This window comes from Neolamprologus multifasciatus, chromosome 3, assembly GCF_963576455.1.
Source record: "Neolamprologus multifasciatus chromosome 3, fNeoMul1.2, whole genome shotgun sequence".
In the NCBI taxonomy this organism is placed as follows: Eukaryota; Metazoa; Chordata; class Actinopteri; order Cichliformes; family Cichlidae; genus Neolamprologus; species Neolamprologus multifasciatus.
Window position 1 is genome coordinate 1,443,325 of NC_140441.1, and position 20,199 is coordinate 1,463,523.

Below are 20,199 nucleotides of genomic sequence, written 5' to 3' on the forward strand. Positions count from 1 at the left end.
CAACTTTGCGTCCATCAATGAAGGCATGTGGACCACGAAAGTAGGGTCGTTTACCCGCACATCTTGCCTCCTCCACCAGAGGCCATAGGCGCTGTCGATCTTGTATGTCCTCCTGCGGCAACATCTCTGCAAAGCTGATGCCTTCTTGTTTGCAGGTTGAAGAATCTTTGGTGCGCCTCCACAATTCTTCTTTGATTCGCCTTTGTGTGACTAAAATAATGATGTTTCTGTTTCTGCCATCAACTCGTTTCCCTAAGCGATGAACAATATCAACGGCCTCTTCTAAGTTCAAGTCAGGGGCAATCTTCTGAAGTGTTTGCAAAACCTTCCCTCTAATGTTTTCGTCTTCGTCTTCCTTCACCCCTTTCAGCTTTAAGCACCACCTCATTCGGTAGCGCTCTTTTTCTCTCACTTTTCTTTTCAAGTCTTCGTTTTCTTTAAGCAGCTGTTCATTCGCATTTGCCAGCTTAACAACTTTCAGTTTGTAATCAGCTATCTCTGCAGCATTAAACTCCACAGCCTTAGCCAAGCTGGCAACCATAGCTGCACTTTGTCTGTTTTGTTCCTTGATATCTTCCAGTTATACTTCAAATTTCTTCTCAAGTCCCTGAATGGCTTCAAAAATAGTTTTATTGGAGATATCATCTTCCTTCTCTGAAGATTTTGTTCTTTTCTCCTCCGGCAGTTGTTTTGATGGAGTTGACGGCGCCGAGTCTGCTCCCCGTTCTCGCTTGTTTAGGCCCACATTGGCAGCTTCAGTGCTAGCATAGCCATGGTCACTGACTTTAGCATGCGAAGACGTCTTAACATTGGGGTTTGACGGCACAAATTGAAGCTTTGCATTCTTAATAACCTTTCAGGCGTCCATAGTTAAAATTTGAGTGGAAAGAGAATAAAGTTACTTAGCAAATTTTGCGGTCTTTCGGAGCTCCTGAAAAAGCACGACTGTTCAAGCCGCCATCTTGGTGCCACCCCCCCCCTTTGAATGTAGACAATCCGAATGTTATAGTTTCTTTCCACTGTGTTCCTGTTAATGATAAACTACAAATGTACCCTAAATTACTAAAATATCGATATTTTAATGTGAGAATCAATTCTAGAACATAAATGACTGGTATCGGAGGAATCGATATTTCAGGATCGATCCGCACATCACTAGTGATTTCACCAGGTGATAATATATACAAAGTGTTTGGGAGAGGGGTCCATGGCTCCAGGGTCCGAGGGGGAGGGGAAGGGTCCGAAAACACACTCCACTCTCTCAGCAACGATCCCACTCCTTTTTCTCCAATGCTCCTCTCGCTCACTCGCTCACTCAAAGATACAGGGACGGGTCCATGGAAGATCTACACACACACAGAAAAATCCAATTAATACAAGCTTGCACGAAGACTAACAGGCTCAGACTTGCTGATCACAGAATAACTGATGCTGGTGGCTCAATGTTCCAGCAACGAGTAACGTAGGTCTACCATCTTAAGAAGTTCTTCTGATTTCACGTCTTTCCAAAAATCTGTCATATTATTACACAGCGTTTTCTTGGCCAAAGAATCTGCTCTCAGCATTTTCTCATTTTTAGTTTTAAAGCGAACAGCGTACTTGTATCTGGCATTCACACGTTTTTTTCTGTTCAAATTCTGGGCCTTGTTTAGGTCTTCCAGCCATGGCCCAACATTTATAAGCTACATGAGCTTCATCACGGTCCATGGAAACGTGTTCTTTACAGGTCTGATGGTTTAAAACAAAACATATCCATGTGTTAGAACGGCCCAGTCAAAGTCCAGATCTAAATCCAATCGAGAATCTGTGGCAAGATCTGAAAACTGCTGTTCACAAACGCTGTCCATCTAATCTGACTGAGCTGGAGCTGTTTCAAAGAAGAATGGGCAAAGATTTCAGTCTGTAGCTGTGCAAAGCTGGTAGAGACAGACCCTAAAAGACTGGCAGCTGGAACTGCAGCAAAAGGTGGTTCTACAGAGTATTGACTCAGGGGGCTGAATAATTACGCACACCCCACTTTGCAGTTATTTATTTGTAAGAAATGTTTGGAATCATGTATGATGTTCGTTCCACTTCTCACGTGTTCACCACTTTGTGTTGGTCTTTCACGTGGAATTCCAATAAAATTGATTCATGTTTGTGGCTGTAATGTGACAAAATGTGGGAAAGTTCAAGGGGGCCGAATACTTTTGCAAGCCACTGTATATGGTATATTTCTAGTTCTGCTTACATTCTTTTACAATTTCTGTTTGTGCTGTGCTACTGGAAACAGAAACTCACCTGAGAGATTAATAAAATTTTATCTAATCTAATGTTGGAGAGCATCTAAATTCTCTCAGCTGTCCTCCAGGATGTTGGGAATGATTATGCAGTGTTTAGGTGTCCGTCATTTTTTTTTTTTTTTGGTCTAATCTAGGTGTTAAAACATGTTCAATTCTGAGCTAACATTCACTTTTTCCTCCAAGACTCTGGAGTCTAATGCCACCTCTCTGCTCACACTCAGCTCCCTCATAACTGTTCTAACTTTCATGTGATTTTGTAATGACTGCCGTCCCCTCAGTGTGACTGTCACAAACATCTGCTTATCTGTTTGGTCATATTCACACAGAGAAAGACGCTCCTCACCTGTGCAGGTACACAAGGTGGTGGAGCCTCTGACCTTTACTGACCTCTGACCTCCTGTTACAGGTGTGTGTGTGCTGCTGCTGTCTGCACCGACTGTTTCTGCAGGTGAGGAGATGGAAGTGAAAACAATCAGTGAGACTCCAACAGGAACACAAACACATTTACTGTGTGTGTGTGTGTGTGTGTGTGTGTGTGTCCTCCAGTGTCTCTGTCTGTCAGTCCAAACCTTCAGCAGGTCTTCAGAGGATCTTCTTCAGTGTATCTGAGTTGTGTTGATGATGGACAGACAGCTGATGGGTGGACAGTGAAGAGGACCAGAGGAAACGTCCCTGAGGACTGTGGAGGCTTTGGGAGGCTTCTTGGTTCCTACTGTGTTGTGGATGTTTCTGCTCCCAGTGAAACCTTCTGGTGTGAGGACTCCTCTAGACAGAAGAGTGACAACGTCTCCTTCAGTGTCCAATCAGACACTAAAGGTGAGATGTTCCAGCTGTGTCTCTGTCTCTGTGTGACTCTGCTCTCATTAACTCTGTTTGTCTCTGATGGTCAGAAAAAAGTGTCATCCTGGAGATCCCTGCACTTCCTGTGAGGACAGGAAGTAATGTCACTCTGCGCTGCAGACAGAGGAATGGTGCCACAGTCACAGCTTATTTCTTCATTAAAGGAAGGATTGTTGGTCCTAAACCAGAGCACATCATCACTAACATCCAGCAGGCTGATGAAGGTCTCTACTGGTGTACTACTGATGAGAGTGGAAAGTCTCCTCAGAGCTTTCTGAGGGTCAGAGGTCAGAACACTGACATCACTTCCTGTTTAAAAAATGATGTAACAATGTGACCTGATAATAAACTGACTGAACCATCTTCATCCTCTCTCCTCCAGATCCTCCCAAAATCCATCCTCCTCCTCACTGTCCTCCTCCTCCTCACTGTCCTCCTCCAAGCACCTCCACAAACTTTGTTCCTCCTGTAAAATCTCCTTTTACTCGTCCTCCCTCTCCTCCTCCCTCTCCTCCTCCTTCTCCTCCTCCCTCTCTCCTGGTCCCCATTGTAGCAGGTCTGGTCTCTGGGCTTCTCCTGGTTCTAGTTCTGGGTTTGTTTCTGTTCCTCTGCTGGAAACTTAAAGGTATGAAAGCTCTCACTCACCTGATATGAACAGGTGTAATCTGATTACTGTGCTGACCTTCTGACCCTACATAAAAATGAACTGACTGGGTCACCTCTGTCCAGATCAGTGGGTTTTACTCATCCAAACATGCAGTCATGGTGGGTTTGAATGAATACTCGAGTGATGCTGTTCAGTGATTCTTCAATTTCCTCTGTGACCTTTCAAAATAAAATGTGTATTTGGGCCGCCCCAGACACATAAATCTATATTATATCTCAGTTTATTCTTTTAGTGTGGAAGATGTCACAATGTAGTGTAAAAAGAATAAATTGGTGACATTACATTTCATCACCTTTCACTTCTTTAGGATTTATCGTAGAGCAAGGCAGAAGAGCTCCAGCTAATTCCTAGAATATGTACATTATATTAAAAACGTTTCTTCAAAGAGTCCATCATATCCAGCACAGAGTGCTTCAGTCTGTAATAACATGTTAGTGTCAACAAGCTAAATGATTGTCTTGGAAAAGCAAAAACTCTAACTAGCTAATCTTCTCAGAAAGTAACATTTAGCATAAATGTTTAATTATGTTGTAAAGTAATAAGTTACTTTTGAAGATAATGTCTCCCAACATTAGCTAACAAAACAAGGACCACAAAGATCAGTCCTAAACACAGATTTCACACATACTGAAGGTCACCACAATCATGTTCATGTGTTTCCCCCTCCTCTCTTTTCAGGAAGTAAAAACCCGTCTCCTTAATAAAAAATATAGAATAGAATAGAATAGAATAGCATTTAATTGTCATTGTAAAAATAGAAAAAATAAACAAAAGAAATAAATACTAGAGTGATATATACAAAAACAAAGAAAGGCACACAATGGAGGACTGTTTCTTTGAAACAGTTTAAAAGGACTTGGTCTGAATAGGGTCCATGCATGAGTGGCCTGAGTGATGAGGGTTAGTCAGACCACGGCTCAGATAGGTGGGTGGGCAGGAGTGGGGGGATAACAGTCTGAACTGCCCAGGGTAAGAAGCTGTTAGTGAGTCTGGAGGTGTGAAGTGCTGTATATAAAGAACATAATAATATTAACCAGAAAAATGTCACATTCTTATAAAGTCAACTGAGATCAAAGGTGCAGAAACTGGTTAAACTGGTGATGTGTGACAGAGCTGCAAAATAAAGATCTGAACAGCAGTGAATGTCTGAGCTCAGTACTGCTGCTGTTTGTTTCTAAGCAACAGCTTCACATTGAACCTGTAAAACTTTAAACTGGATCCTAAGAATCTGTAGCTATGCCCAAATTTAGGGGTAGCATCCTTAAGATAACGCATTTTTAGTCAATTACGTTACAGCAATGTGACGAAGGCTGTCCAAATTTGAAGGCTGCTCCAAATGTGCCCAACAAATGTGTCCTCCTTTTCCCCAGATTTAAAGGATTGGTTGGGTGTATCCTTCGTGCCCCACAATATCCCATAATTCATAGCGCGGCCAGGAAATTCCAGTTTCCAACAATAGCCGCAGCTACTTCATTTTAATATAACTTTTATTACTCTTTCTGGGTCACAAAATAAACTTTTAAGATATTTTCAGGCGAGAATGTATTCGTGTAAACTTCAAATATCTGCTTGGTTTATTAAGATATCACATATTTGCAATAGTGCTCCGACGTTTTCAAAGACGCCTGTTACCCACCAGCTCGATACCTAGCCAGGGTGAGACGAGCGGACTGTGGTGTTATGGAGGTCACAACTGTGAAGAACCTGCAGAGAAGTGTCTGAGATGGATCATCTGCCTCTGCTGTGAGTCTCCTTCATATTACTTCCAATCTTCTCTTTAAACATTTCTCCAAAATTATTACCTCTGTATCCCAAAAGGTTGATTCTGTTCATCTGGATGTAAGGTTTTCAGGGGGAGAAATGTTTCATCAGTCATGGTCTCTGATCAAAGCCCGTTGATCAATAACCATGAATACCATTCACAGAGAGTTGGGGAATGGCTGCAATCGCAGCATTGTAAGATGGCGAAAGATGTACCCTTAGGCCCCTCCTCGATTCAGAGATGGTCTTTCCCTTTTCACGTTAATGGCCTCCTTGACTCCGCGCTCAAACCAGCGTTCCTCCCTGTCCATGATGTGTACATCCTCATCTTTGAAAGACTGTCCACTGGCCTGTAGGTGTAAACAGACTGCAGAGTCCTGGCCTGACAAGGTAGCTCTTCTGTGTTGTGCCATCCTCTTATTCAGAGGTTGTTTGGTTTCTGCAATGTATTCAATTCAATTCAATTTTATTCATATAGCGCCAAATTACAACAACAGTCGCCTCAAGGCACTTTATATTGTAAGGTAGACCCTACAATAATAGATACAGAGAAAAACCCAACAATCACCCTCTATGAGCAAGCACTTTGGCAAAAGTGGGAAGGAAAAACATCCTTTTAACAGGTTGAAACCTCCGGCAGAACCAGGCTCAGGGAGGGGCGGGACCATCTGCTGTGACTGGTTGGGGTGAGAGAAGGAAGACAGGATAAAGACAATGTATAAATACTGGCATTCCTCCTGGCACTTAACAGTGTACACTATATTACTCTGTTTGTGTCGGGGGACCCGATCCTTTGGGTGGATCAGTTTTTGGCTACTAAATACTAGAGATGGCACGATACCACTTTTTTTGTCAGATACAATATCATAAATTTGGATATCTGCCGATACCGATATGAAACCGATATATAGTGTATCTTATAATCAATAAAACTTCTGTTTACATTATACATGCTTCCCCTAGGCAGCATCATTAGAAGACATAGCATACATTTACACTGCTATGCAGATGACACACAGCTCTATCTGTCCATGAAGCCGGGTAACACACACCAATTAGTTATTAGTAATGCTGTGAGGAACCTTGGAGTCATTTTTGACCAGGACATGTCCTTCAACGCACATATTAAACAAATATGTAAGACTGCGTTCTTCCATCTGTGCAACATCTCTAAAGTTAGAAATATCCTGTCTCAGAGTGACACTGAAAAACTAGTTCATGCATTTATTACTTCCAGGCTGGACGACTGTAATTCATTATTATCAGGATGTCCTAAAAACTCCCTGAAAAGCCTTCAGCTGATCCAAAATGCTGCAGCAAGAGTACTGACAGGGACTAGAAAGAGAGAGCAGATTTCTCCTGTTTTGGCTTCCCTTCATTGGCTTCCTGTTAAATACAGAATTTAATTCAAAATCCTGCTCCTCACATACAAGGTCTTAAATGATCTTATCTTAATGATCTTGTAGTACCATATCACCCTATTAGAGCACTTCGCTCTCGCTCTGCAGGCCTACTTGTTATTCCTAGAGTATTTAAAAGTAGAATCGGAGGGAGAGCATTCGGGAGACAGACACTATCTCTACTTTCAAGATTAGGCTTCAAACTTTCCTTTTTGCTAAAGCATATAGTTAGGGCTGGACCAGGTGACCCTGAATCCTCCCTTAGTTATGCTGCAATAGACGTAGGCTGCCGGGGATTCCCATGATGCATTGAGTTTTTCCTTTCCCGACACAAACAGAGTAATATAGTGTACACTGTTAAGTGCCAGTATTTATACATTGTCTTTATCCTGTTTTCCTTCTCTCACCCAAACCAATCACAGCAGATGGCCCCGCCCCTCCATGAGCCTGGTTCTGCTGGAGGTTTCTTCCTGTTAAAAGGGAGTTTTTCTTTCCCACTGTCACCAAAGTGCTGCTCATGGGGGGTCAAATGATTGTTGGATTTTTCTCTGTATCTATGAAGGGCCTTGAGGCGACGTTTGTTGTGATTTGGCGCTATATAAATAAAATTGAATTGAATTGAATTTTGTATAAGTTCATACTCATGTTTTACTACAAAGTACTACTAGTGACACATACAGGATTGTTACGGGTTTTTGCTTAGGCAGTGGTTGCCCTTCTTGTAATGTTCTTATTCCTCTATGAATAAAACATCATGAATGGCACATTGTTTAGCTAGCTGTTTATTTTCTCTTGCGCTCACTCACTCCTTCTTTGTGTTATTGATTTCTGAGTGCCCCCCTGTGGGTAGCTTCCTCACTAGCAGCTATTATTACACTTCTCTCCTGGATCACTGGAGCTTTCTTTAGGTGCATTTGCCGCTTTGACAAATGATCAACATTCAATGATTTTTGATCAGTGGTCTTTGGTCAGTCGTTGTTACACAATGGTGATGATAATTTGCATATTAATGATGATAAACTGACCTTCCAGCCCATTGTTCCTTTAGTGGTGCAATTTCAGTTATTATGCAGATGTACTGATTATGAGGGAAACCTGCAGTTAGTTGAGACTGAAGGAGTCACTTGGATGAGTGACGAAACGTTTCTCCCACTGAAAACGTCAGGATGAAAAGAATCAACTTTTTGGCATTTACTTACCTGGATGATTGAGCATGCATCAAGATATTATCTGTGTTTCCACCACTGGATGGCGCTGTGAATTATTGTGGGAACAGCAACCAATCACTGCAGTCTGAATGCTTCTCTTTGGTCATGTGACTATTTGATCTCTGATCAGTGTGTTCTTCAGTTTCAGGCCTGTTTCTGCTGACTGCTGCAGGTGAGCTGATGTTCCTACACCTGTCTGTCCTCATGATGACCTCTGACCTTTAGTGACCCTCAGTGACCTCTGTCCTCCTGTTACAGGTGTGTGTGTGCTGCTGCTGTCTGCTCTGACTGTTTCTGCAGGTGAGTTAAAGGTAAAAACAAACAGGAAGTGAAGTATGAATGAAGGAATTAAGCTAAAGTGTTCCTGAGAGGAGGAACCAATGGGAGCACTCCATTAGGCTTGGACCTTCTCCAGGTGTTTGCTCTGTTTGCATTCACAGAGTTAACAGGAGCTCCTGAGCTGTTCAAGTGTTGTCAAGTGACCTTTGTCATGGTCTTTGTGACCCAGCCTCGTCAGCTTCTTCTACATCATTAGGGATGCATTCTAACTGTGTGACCTGCAAGGGTCTGTGTAGGAGACATAATCAGACCTGTACTGAGGAAGAGAAAACAATATAATTCAAAGTGATGGTCCAGCTAAGACTTCATGAAAACATTGACATAATAAATAAAGTGCAGCAGATCATGGGAATGTTTATCATGGCTTGATTTTCCATTTCACGATATATTAACACCTCAACAATGACCCCTGTTAGGGGTTCAATATTGAGGCCGAGAGTAAAAACAACCATGGTCCAGAAGAGCTTGGTCAAACAATTGATTTTAATGACCACACGCGTGGGAGATGAACACTGTGCAGAATCAGTGTTGATCTGTCAAACAATACTCAAACCAAAGGTTTTATAGGGTTGGGGTAATACAACGCCCCTTCATGCATTAAGCAGATACAACACATGCATACGTCAAATCAAAACCACAATGACTTTTAACATAATTTGAAAAGAACATTGTCTTCGTCTCCACGGCAGGTGCATCCTGTCACTCGTCCTGCCCGCGCTTATCTTCTGGAACATCAAGCTCAGTTCTGCAACAAACTGTCACGTATGCAGGCACAACATGCAGTTACAGCAAAATAAGTCTGAACTCTTCACCTACAAAATGAGTTTACTACTGTGTGTGTATGTGATGGCCTCCGTTGCACTTTGTTTCACCTCTCACCTCACCAGCTAAAACCTGTAACCTTTCCACCAGACAGAAGGCCACACGTACACCACTGAAACTATATGTGTAATATACTGAGTAAATGTTTTAAGCAAGAACCACTACTAAAAGCTTAATAAAAGAATATAAAAGCATAAAAGATAATAATAAACAACCTGGTTATTCAAATAGCATCATCCAAACAGCTCCTCACAATTACTTACACTTACAATCTGCTCTTAGTTTCGCTTTTGCAAAAGCACGCTCTGCAAAAGCATGTAATTTCCTGTCAAGACTTTTAGGCCCAGATTATATTCAGAGGTGAGCCTTTCATATAATGCAATGTAATCTGCCTATAAACATTTAACATTATAAGAAGCATTAAAAAGCATTTAGGATTATAAATTCAACTCAACAGTTTAAAGTGTTTATAACTGCACCTGTAATAAAGGCTAAATTGGGTGCCAATATGTTTAAACATCTAAATGCAATATCACTATTAATTATTAATGCAATGGTAATATGGACAATAGCAGTAAAATCATTTCTCTAATCCCAATACCCCCTATGAACAAGCACTTTGGTGACAGTGGGAAGGAAAAACTCCCTTTTAACAGGAAGAATCCTCCAGCAGAACCAGGCTCAGGGAGGAGAAGAAGGCAGGATTTGTTTTTCACTGTTAGAGTAAATTGTGTGTCACAGAGTTTGTAATTCACATCGTGTGACTCATTTAAATACTGTTGTCCTCAAAGTAAAACCCTTATGAACAGGGTTAAGGTTAATTCTGCCCTAACCCTATGTCACCCTTTTTAACTGAGCAGTCCAAAATCAGTCGAATCCACAGTAATCTGTCATACAAAGTCAAGGAAAAAAAACAATATTTGAGAATCTACTCTTGTTGGGTTCAGTTAGGATCGTAAGGAGACTGGCAGTGGTAACTCAACTTAAAGAAGGAATATCCCTCCACTCAGAATGAGACACTGACAACAACTTAAAGGGAGAAAAGTGATTTGAGTGTATTCAACATTTAAATGGTCCAAAACATAGACATGAACAAAACATTTAAATCATTTCAAACATGTAAATCTCAACAATGTACAATATATCACTTAAAGTGTCCATAAATGTATTAGGTAGGCTGTCCATTTCAGTTCAGTGCACTTAGTATTCAGGGTTCTTAGTAAGTGTTAATTGTCTTTAGTCACTGGTTTGCTTTTTGATGCATCAGTTTTTTTGTGTTAAGTGGAATCAGATCTGACCCAAAAAGGAAAAAAGTAACAACATAAAGCGTCCTGAGATCTCAGAAAAAACGTTAATCAAAAAAAAAATCGTTGCATCCTACCACCCTCCAAGTGAACAGGTGGCCTTCAGATTGAGAACGTCCTTTCTAGGCACCTCCAGTGGCATCCAGTCCTTAGACGGCACCGCTCAGTCCTTGCAGCAGATTTCTACCACATAAAAAAAAACCAGCCTGCACACAACGTGCAGTGCAATCACTTCACTTGTAAAATAAAACATGAGTTTCTCTAGTGTTATCCCTTTTTTCCTCACACATCACACATCTATACAGTTCTTATTGGCCAATAACAATTTATCAACGACAAAAATACATTTCACTGCAAATCATGAAGCATGAAAAGTGTCTCCGTGGTGTGTTAGCTAAAACTTCACATGTAAGCGCATTAGCCCAGGGAGCACATGAGGGTACGCTAGCATACTTTCCACAGGCTAACACAGCTAAGCAATTGTTAGCAGGTTCTAAGACAAACATCACATTTCTGACAAGCATAGTATCCTGACTGGTTTTACGCTCAGAAACTGGACTATGAATCACAACTTAAACTGCAACTGTGAGACTCACCAGGATATTCTTCAAAGAAAACATTAATTCCGTAGCGCAACACGTTACAGGACTGAATCTTCACACAGCTTTGCGCATCTAGCTCCGTGCAGTAGTGATGGGTCGTTCGCGAACGAAATGGCTCTTAGAGCCGGTTCTTTGAAGTGAACGACGCGAGCCATGAGGTGGTTTTTTTTTTCTTTCTCTCACCCTCTCTCTCGCCCTTTTTCCGCTAAACTCCGCACGCACGGCCTGTACTTTGCGCTGGGCAGAGGGGGGAGGGGCGTTAGTTACAATCGCAGCAGCACAGTAACAGAGCCAGAGAGAAAGAGAGCGAGAGACAACAACGTCACATTAGAAAGGTATAGTAATCATCCACTGTTTTCAGTTGCAGATGATAAAGGATTCAGAAATCATGCAGGCCCATATGACAGAGAATGTGCATCTTCTTTTTGTTTTAATATTTTAATTTATATTTAATTGTGTTGTGGTTTGCAGTGTTTTGTGTTGTTTCACGTTAAATTTGTTTAAAAGGAAAAAGCTGAAAATTTAAATAGTTAAAAGTTTAAAATGTAAATAGTTGTTTTTTGTATTATATGATTTATTTATTACATTTTATGTGGAGTGAATAAATAAAGTATATTTATGGTGGCCCTTAGAGACAAAGCACGTACAAACTCCAAAACACGTAAAAACTCAGAAGCACGTACAAACTCAGAAGCACGTATAAACGACAACAGAAGTGCTCCAGGATGCTGGGCGCAGTGTTGAGCTTTTGTTACCTAGTGGCTACACAAGCTAGCAAGTACCAACGACCGGATTGGTGTGTGGTAGTAACAGGTAAATTATTATTTTTTTTAATTATTTGAATAAATATGAGTGCTTGTCTATAAATACACAAACAATACACACATGCTTTCAATTGTGTAATTTAAGTGATCTAGGTAGCTCTGTTTTGGAAGTTCAGTTAACGTTAGAAATGTGTTTTGGAGTTTGTACGTGCTTTTTGGAGTTTGTATAAGCTTTAGAGTTTGTACGTGCTTTGTCTCTAGGGGCCATATATAAACATATATAAATAAAACCACTTTTTTTTACATTAGTAATTCCTTTTGTGCATAAATTTATATTATTGTTAATAATAAATTAATTAAAGCAACAAAACAACCTGAAGAGCCGGTTCGGAGCCGAAAGAGCCGGTTCTCTAAAAAGAGCCGGAAATCCCATCACTACCGTGCAGGCGGATGCAGTGAAAGAAAGTCACCACGCACGCGCTATGGTGCATTCAAGGTACATGGGAAAACTCAGCACTTAACAAAACAGTAACACTTCAAATTAGAATAAAAATAGAATACAATTGGCAATAAAATAACCATGGGTTACACCTGTCTGGCCAAAAATCCTCCTGTCAGTCACAAACTGAGTCTGAGCCTCTTCAGGAATAATTATAAGTATCCCATCCATTCAGTCACTTCCGCTTATCCTTTTCAGGGTCGCAGGGGGCGCTGGAGCCTATCCCAGCTATCATTGGGAGCCAGTCTGTTGCAGGGCTAACACACAGAGACAGACAACTATTCGCACTAACATTCACTCACAGATTCACACCTGTGGGCAATTTAGATTTTTCAATTAACCTATCCCTACTAACAAATCTTTTTAGAGCTGCATTTTGTTAACTGTTGTCTGTTTTGTTTTATACTTTGTTATCCTTGTGTGAAGATATTTGTGATCTTTTATCTAGAAAGATGCTATAAAAATAAAGTTTTACTTACTTACTTACTAACTGCATGTTTTTGGACTGTGGGAGGAAGCCGGAGTACTCGAGGAGAACATGAAATTCCACCATCAGGCCCGGGTCTTTCTGTGTGGAGTTTGCATGTTCTCCCCATGTCTGCGTGAAGTCTCCCTGGGTACTCTGGCTAATTATAAGTAATATTATCAATAATATTTAACTAGAGTTCTGACAGTCTAACCTCCACCTTCACCACCTGCAGGTTTGGATCAGATCTGACCCACAAACATGTACACCTGAGGGTCAAAGGTCAGAGCTGTAGATAACAGGCTCAGTGTGGTTAAAGACAGGTTAGCTATATGTGTACTGTATGCAGTACTTGGAGTACAAGAACACTGCCTAACTCCTCCTCTGTGCCCTCTTTTAGGTCCTCCTCCTCTTCCCTGTGAGTCTGTGCTCAGACTCGTCTGCCATCTAGTGGTCTTCTGTCCGTACTTCATCTCCACTGGTCTGCTGCTGTTCATCTGCTGGAGCAGGAAGACAGCGAACAAACCAGCCGTCTCCATAGAGATGAGCCAGCGTGATAGAGGAGGCCAGGGACTGGATGAAGATGGTGATGATGTCACTGCCGATGTCACCACTGAGCATGCCTTCTGAGCTGTAGAGTGTTTGTGTTGAAGCTTTGAAGCTGTGTTTGCTTTGACGTGCCTGAGAGTGTTCAGCTGCTAAGGGTGGAGCACCTGTAATGACTCCACCCTCTGTTGGCTGTGGGACCAATGAAATGTCTCAGAGGTCTTTCTGATGCTTTTACCTAGTTGTAGAGCAGAGGATTCTCCTCAGTCTGGATTTGTAGCCTGCATGTTTCTACCTTCTGATCCTGAATCAGTTTTTGTCTCTTTTCCTGCTTCGTGTGTTTCTTGGCTGATGACGAACTTTGGTGGTGATGTCTGATTTTCAGCCTGCAGCTCCTCTCCACCCTCTCCACCCATTCATATTCATCCTTTCCTGTGATCTGGGTCCATTTCTTCAAAATTATAATCTGGATAAAAGTTTTGGTACATTTCTTTCCTTCCATGGATCATTTAATCAAGATCACTTTTGGCTGTGTTAATAAAAGAAACAGCTAGGCTCCCTAACCCTAACCCTTATCTTTGGGGAGCCATACAGTCTGCACTCTGCCTGACTGATGCATCTGCAGAGATATTTAAATTAAATTAGAGCAAAACCTGAACTAATATTCAGATTGTACATCTTAAACTTGAGTTCTGCAGAGCCGAGAGCATTAAAGAGTCTCAAAACTCATGCTTTATTGAATGAAAAGAACTCAAACATAATGAAACTTAAAATTAGCTGAAAGTTTTTGAGTGTTAATCAGCGGTGCCCAAACCCCGGGCCATGGACCAGTACCGAGCCGTGAGTCGTCTGGTACCGGGCCGCCAGAGTTGAGGCTCAGGTGTGAAATTTATGGTTTTCAGGATTTTCATCCTTAACTCAGTTTCCCTGGGTATTTTCCCGTGTGTTATGAATAAATTATCTTTTCCTCTCTTTTTTTTGTATCAGTACTCGTTTTATTTAAATTATTTTAATTACGCACACCCCACTTTGCAGTTTTTTATTTGTAAGAAATGTTTGGAATCATGTCTGATTTTCGTTCCACTTCTCACGTGTTCACCACTTTGTGTTGGTCTTTCACGTGGAATTCCAATAACATTGATTCATGTTTGTGGCTGTAATGTGACAAAATGTGGGAAAGTTCAAGGTGCTGTTGTATGTTTTTGTCATCGATCTGATTGTGAAATAAAGCATATGCAGTGAGAAAGCAACTCCCGGAGTCATTCCTGCCTTAAAGCTGCAACATATAAAAGAGCTGCAATTGAGGCAGGCCTCCTCTTTACTGGGAAAACAAGATGGCCACCACAGAGGTAACCTGCAGAACACTTTGTTACATTAGTGCTTCCCAACAGTGACAAAATGTGGAAAAGTTCAAGGGGGCCGAATACTTTTGCAAACCACTGTATGTACATGTTACATGTCTGAGGAGTCAGACAGCCTCTTACTTTGTGTCTGAGGGTCCAGGCTCATCTCTGAAGTAAGGAGGGGAGTCTCTGGACCAGTCACTCTGCAGAGACGCACAGCTGGATGGTGGAATGGCTGATCGCTCCTGGTTTTTCTCCAGTTTACTCATCTTCACTCAGTTATCCTCAACACAGTAGCTTGCAGAGCTCAGGTGAACCTGCTGGAACCTGCAGGGACATTTAAGGAGTGTTGAACGCCTTCACTGTGGTCTGGAAAAAACCTGGACATTATCTTACAATCACCTCTGAGAGCAGAATGCAGACACTTCCTGTTTAAGAACATGTATGGATTAAATAAAGACATTTAAGGGTGACTGTGGTGTGAAAGAAACAGCTGAAACATCCGATTAACCTTTGAAAACAAGAGCACATCCCCACCAGAGCTGAGTGAATGACGAGGCCTAGTCCCAGTCTGTGTACAAACCTTTGTCCATCAAACACAGGCCTACTGCTCTAACCTAGCAAGAAGGCTCTTATTCCTTATACTTATACCTTATACCTTACTTATAATCAATAAAAAACATTAAACTTTTTCTCCTGGAAAACCAAAGGAATTACACATCCTAACCATGTCATCCAAAATGAAACTTTTTTTCAGCCTTCATCATTTATCCCTGATCTTTGGCACTGACAAAGTTTCTTCAGTACTTAAAAACTTAAAATGGATAATATTATCAATGGAAAGGAAGGAAAACCCAGATAAACCTAACTCTCCCAAACACAGTTCAAAAACTGCTGTATCTCACCAGCTAAAGAAAATCCAGAGTAAAGTATGAAGCAACTCCGTTCTTACAAATACTGAACACAGGAACCAGCTGTGTAATGATAACTGTATTACAACTACAAGTATGAACTTGTAGCTCATACACTATAAATTATCCATAGAATACACTGCACATACTCAGTCCACGCACACACACACAGACTCACTCTCTCACTACACACACTCAGTACACAAAGTCACATCGCGCTTGTATTATTTTCCTACCAGCTCTGTCTTGTCTGTAAGGTTCCTAATCAAACCTATCCGGCTCTATTCTGTATGCTGCACACCTCATCATAATAATAATAATAATAATAATAATAATAAAGAAGCGTCTCTACATAATGTTTACTGAGATTCTCTGTTACTTCTACTATCTGAGGGATCTTGTATGACACATGTATTTTATCAGTGGATAACTGTGAGATTTCTGTCTGACCCACTGAAACGTTTACCTGCCTGTTCTCACTCCTCCAGTGCTGACGTCACTGTGATGACGGAGTCCGACTGGCTGATTGCAAGAACTGAAGCGGGAGCTGTTAGAACTGTGTCCAGTACAAGCATGAAACAGGAAGTGTTGAATGAACCCAGGTGACAGGTGCGTCACAGGTTAGTGTGGCTGGCACTGACACCCAGTCTGAGTGCAGGTAACAGGAAGTGTGTGTGTAGTTGTGCTGACCACCCTCACAGAGAGGTGTGTGTAACGAAGAGCAACAACATAAGGAAATAACGAACACGGATCAGTGCAGACACCTGCCTCGTGCTTCAGTGCTGTAGAGTCACCTGATGAGGTCACGTGAGCTTTCTAAGTCTAAAACTAAGTGTTAAAAACGACACGCACAGAGATCAGATTTAAAGATTAAACATCGACCTGTCTGGAAACTGTAAAGAGTAGAAAGTACAGATATTTTTAGGGAATAGCAGTAAAAAGTTGGAAAAACAAATGCTCAGTACAGACAGTAGTAAACTCTATTGAAGTACAGTATTTGTACTTCGTTACTGCCCACCTGTGGAGTAGAGCCAGATTACTAAAACACTTTGTTCTTTGATTTTATACAGAAGCTTCCTGTGTCTCTCTGAGACTACATAAAGTTTATTCAAAGTAACCGCCATCAGTTAGCTCCACTCACCTGTGTGGAGCTGCTCCTTTCTGGAGAGCTCAGCCACCGTGTGCCCCTTCTCAGCTCAGTGACTCAGCATGTCCTTTTGACTTCCTGCTGACGTGTTGGCCTCTATCGCCCCCCTGTGGTTCAGTGTGGTAAACCAGCCTGACTGAACACCACATGTTTGTTGTTGTATGATGATGTTTCTTGACTTATGTGAACAGGATAAGGTGCATTTCTATTTTCTCGTGTTTCAGTCAGAGAGGCTGATGGGGTTCGCACGTGTGCAGAGGACGGAGGGAGGATACAGTCATGAAAGAGTTTAGGGTCTTGCTTTTTAGGATTTCTGTTCAAACATTCAAGTTTCAAGTTTTATTGTAATGTACAGATAAACAGTGTAGCCACATTTACCCATCATGAAATTATTTGGCTTGTGCTCCTCAGCTTTACATGAATATATAGAAAGTGTGCAGTTATATTTAAGAAGAAATAATAAATATAAAATAAAAAAAGTAATAAAATACTAAAGTATTAAATATTAAGACAATTTAGGACAATCATTGTTATTTACGTTTTTTGCAAAAACTTGTGCAGTGAGGATTTAAAGTGGTTAAAATGACGGTGTGGAGTCTAGCAGTGAGTTTTTAATGCTGTGTGCAGTTCAAAACCCGTGTGGCTTGTAGGTACAAACTATCCCTGTGTGCAGGTCCAGGTACCAGGTGGTGATGCAGCCGGTCAGAAACTTACAACGGTGCATCGGTAGAAGTTTGTAAGTATTCTGGAGTTCGTGCCGAATCTTCTGAGGTGCCTCAGGAAGAAGAGCTGCTGTCTTGCTGGTTTTGTGATCACACAAATTTGATGATAGTGTTGGAGCTGTGTGTTGCTGTACAGTCGTGAGTGAACAGGGTCTGCAGCAGGGGGCTGAGCACACATCACTGGGGGGCACCGGTGCTGAGTTTGGATGAGGCGATGCTGCCGAGCCGACCCACCTGAGGTCTGTCTGTCAGGAAGTCCAGGATCCAGCTGCACAGGGAGGAGCTGATGTTCAGGTCATAGGGGTTCATGACGAGTCTCGATGGTATGATGGCAGTAATCTGCCCCATAATCAAAGCTGTCTTAAAATTCTGACATCACATCTGCTTTCACTTTTAATATAAACACATTTATTTGAAAAACACATTATTTTAAAATTTAAACAGCAGATTTTTGTAAACAAACTTGTCTCTTGCATAAATCACCTGTACATGAAAGATTCAATTATTAGTGATGAATAATATTAGAAACATTCATTTTAATTGTCTTGTTTTTATAACCTGGTGGTTTTGTAAACAATCTTGTGTCATTGGTATTATTATCTTGTATATGTAGTATTTTAATGGGGCCCATAGAAAAAAAGAGCTGCTCGTCAAAGTGGGACCCTACAGTGTGAGAGCATGCAGAGAAAGCAGACAGTAAAGTAAACATACAGATGTGAAGTAAAGTAAAGTAAAATTTATATAGCACCTTTCAAGATAAAATTACAAAGTGCTTCACTGAAGCAGAAACGGGCATACAAGCTCAAAACAAAAAGAATGAATGAAAGGCATGACTGGGGACAGGGCAGGCTCAGAAAGTGAGTGATACACACTAACTGTACTACAACAGGATTAATGATTAACATACACATTACACAAAAATCTCATACACTGTACATACTGGTGGAGGAAATGTTGACTGGCCCTCCAATAATCCTCGAGAACAAATATGTGGTTTTAATTTCATAGCAAGGCAGTAAAAACGAACCTAATAGTAATAACAATGTTCTTATTATTGTTTTTGTTTCCATTGTTACCTCTGTGTGCAGAGTTGCCCCCTCTCTCTCTCTCACACACATAAGAAACGTCTCTCTTCATGAGCAGTTCTTTTAGCTAATCTGATCTCTTTCTTGTTCTTCTAATGGGATGGTTGATAAAAATGATTTATAAAATAGCTTTTTTTTGGTAAATCACAATGGCCCAAAATGTACATCAGTCATTGCGGTACACCAGATGGCCAACCCAGCCTTGAACCAAGTAAAGCTGCTGACAGGAGAAGAAGAGCTGCAAACAGTAAATCCTCAGACAGGGCTGGCTCGCAGACGCCCTCTGCTGATTATTGCATAAACTCATGTTTGTGTCTCATTGTTTCTCAAACACACCTAATGATGGAATGTAACATGTTCATCTTTACTGTGTTTATTTTGCTGCTTTTAATCCTCAGGTCCTCCTTGAAAAAAAATCACACTAGCTACCCTAAGAATACAAAACGGTCCCGCCCCAAAAAGTGCTATAAAAAAGTTATATATTAATATTTTTTTCCACTTTAAACAAGTCAGTCTTTTAAAACTACATCTGCCTAAAATATTCTGTTTTAATGATATTTATATTATGTTTTAGGGGGATTTAACCCTGTAAATCCCAGCATCTTTACATGAACGCGCTGTTTTTTTAGCTGAACCCCCCCCCCCCCCAAAAAAAATAAAAATAAAATAAAATACGTAAATAGTTTTTATAAACTATTTCAAGTAATATTTGATTGTTATTATAATCAGGCCTTTACATGGGTAAAAGATTGGCACCAACATTCATTTTGATCCATCATTATTTTTTCTGCACATTTAAAACGTGGAATTTTGATGCATGCTTTAAATGTGTAAAAATGGCTCCAACTGCTGAACAAATAAAAAATAGACAAATTTAGGGAAGTCCAAGATGAAATCTTAATGTGAAGTAATGCATTAGTTTATGTTATAATAAATGTGGAATAAAAAATAAAAAAATACCATTTTTAATGGCTATGAATGGGGCAGAAAACTGCCATTAGGGTAATAAGTGTGAGGGTTTTCTTTTTTTTTTTGCTGCTTAACCATTTTAAGCTAGTTTAAGAAACTCAGACCAAAGTTTTAAAATTTGTAACAAATGAATATCCTTTGGCAAATTTGGCTATATTCCATTCAATACAGTGGAAATGGCTTGAGATTAAAAAGCAAGTGGCAGAAAATGGTCACAGGGATGCATAGGTTTTTGGGTTTGTGTGTGGTTTGTGTTCCTGTATGTTCAGCTTTTACTTTAAAATCTTGTGTCCTGTTATATCTGAGCAGTAGGGTTCACCAGCAGCTGAATATGAGCATCTGAATGCAGCACTTTCAAAAACAGGAAGGTTTCAGGTGAGTTTTATTCATAAGGTGATAAAAAGCTTCACATTTCTTTAATTTCTTTAATTTAAAATCAGACAAAGACCCATACAGGGAAGACTTCAACATTAGATTAGAAAGGACAATGGGTTATTATAACATTACATAGCAAAGTGATCA

The 20,199-nt window shown here is 40.7% G+C and overlaps 1 protein-coding gene across 5 annotated transcripts in view; it reads left to right on the top strand.

Annotated features, from left to right (window-relative positions):
• LOC146520980 (uncharacterized) overlaps positions 1–13,977 on the top strand; it is a 34,351-nt gene extending 20,374 nt beyond the window's left edge. The window contains exons 2-9 of one of the 5 annotated variants that reach the window (XM_085154463.1): positions 2,689–2,730; positions 2,829–3,098; positions 3,173–3,409; positions 3,505–3,747; positions 5,392–5,532; positions 8,307–8,330; positions 8,417–8,469; positions 13,355–13,451. In XM_085154463.1, coding sequence (XP_085010589.1) covers positions 2,689–2,730; positions 2,829–3,098; positions 3,173–3,409; positions 3,505–3,747; positions 5,392–5,532; positions 8,307–8,330; positions 8,417–8,469; positions 13,355–13,405 — 1,061 coding nt within the window. In that variant the 3' untranslated portion in view covers positions 13,406–13,451. Of the gene's footprint in view, positions 1–2,688; positions 2,731–2,828; positions 3,099–3,172; positions 3,410–3,504; positions 3,748–5,391; positions 5,533–8,300; positions 8,331–8,416; positions 9,683–13,354 lie in introns of those variants that run through there. The other 4 variants (XM_085154462.1, XM_085154459.1, XM_085154460.1 and 1 more) reach the window with 4 other exon arrangements.
• The last annotated feature ends 6,222 nt before the right edge of the window (positions 13,978–20,199 follow it).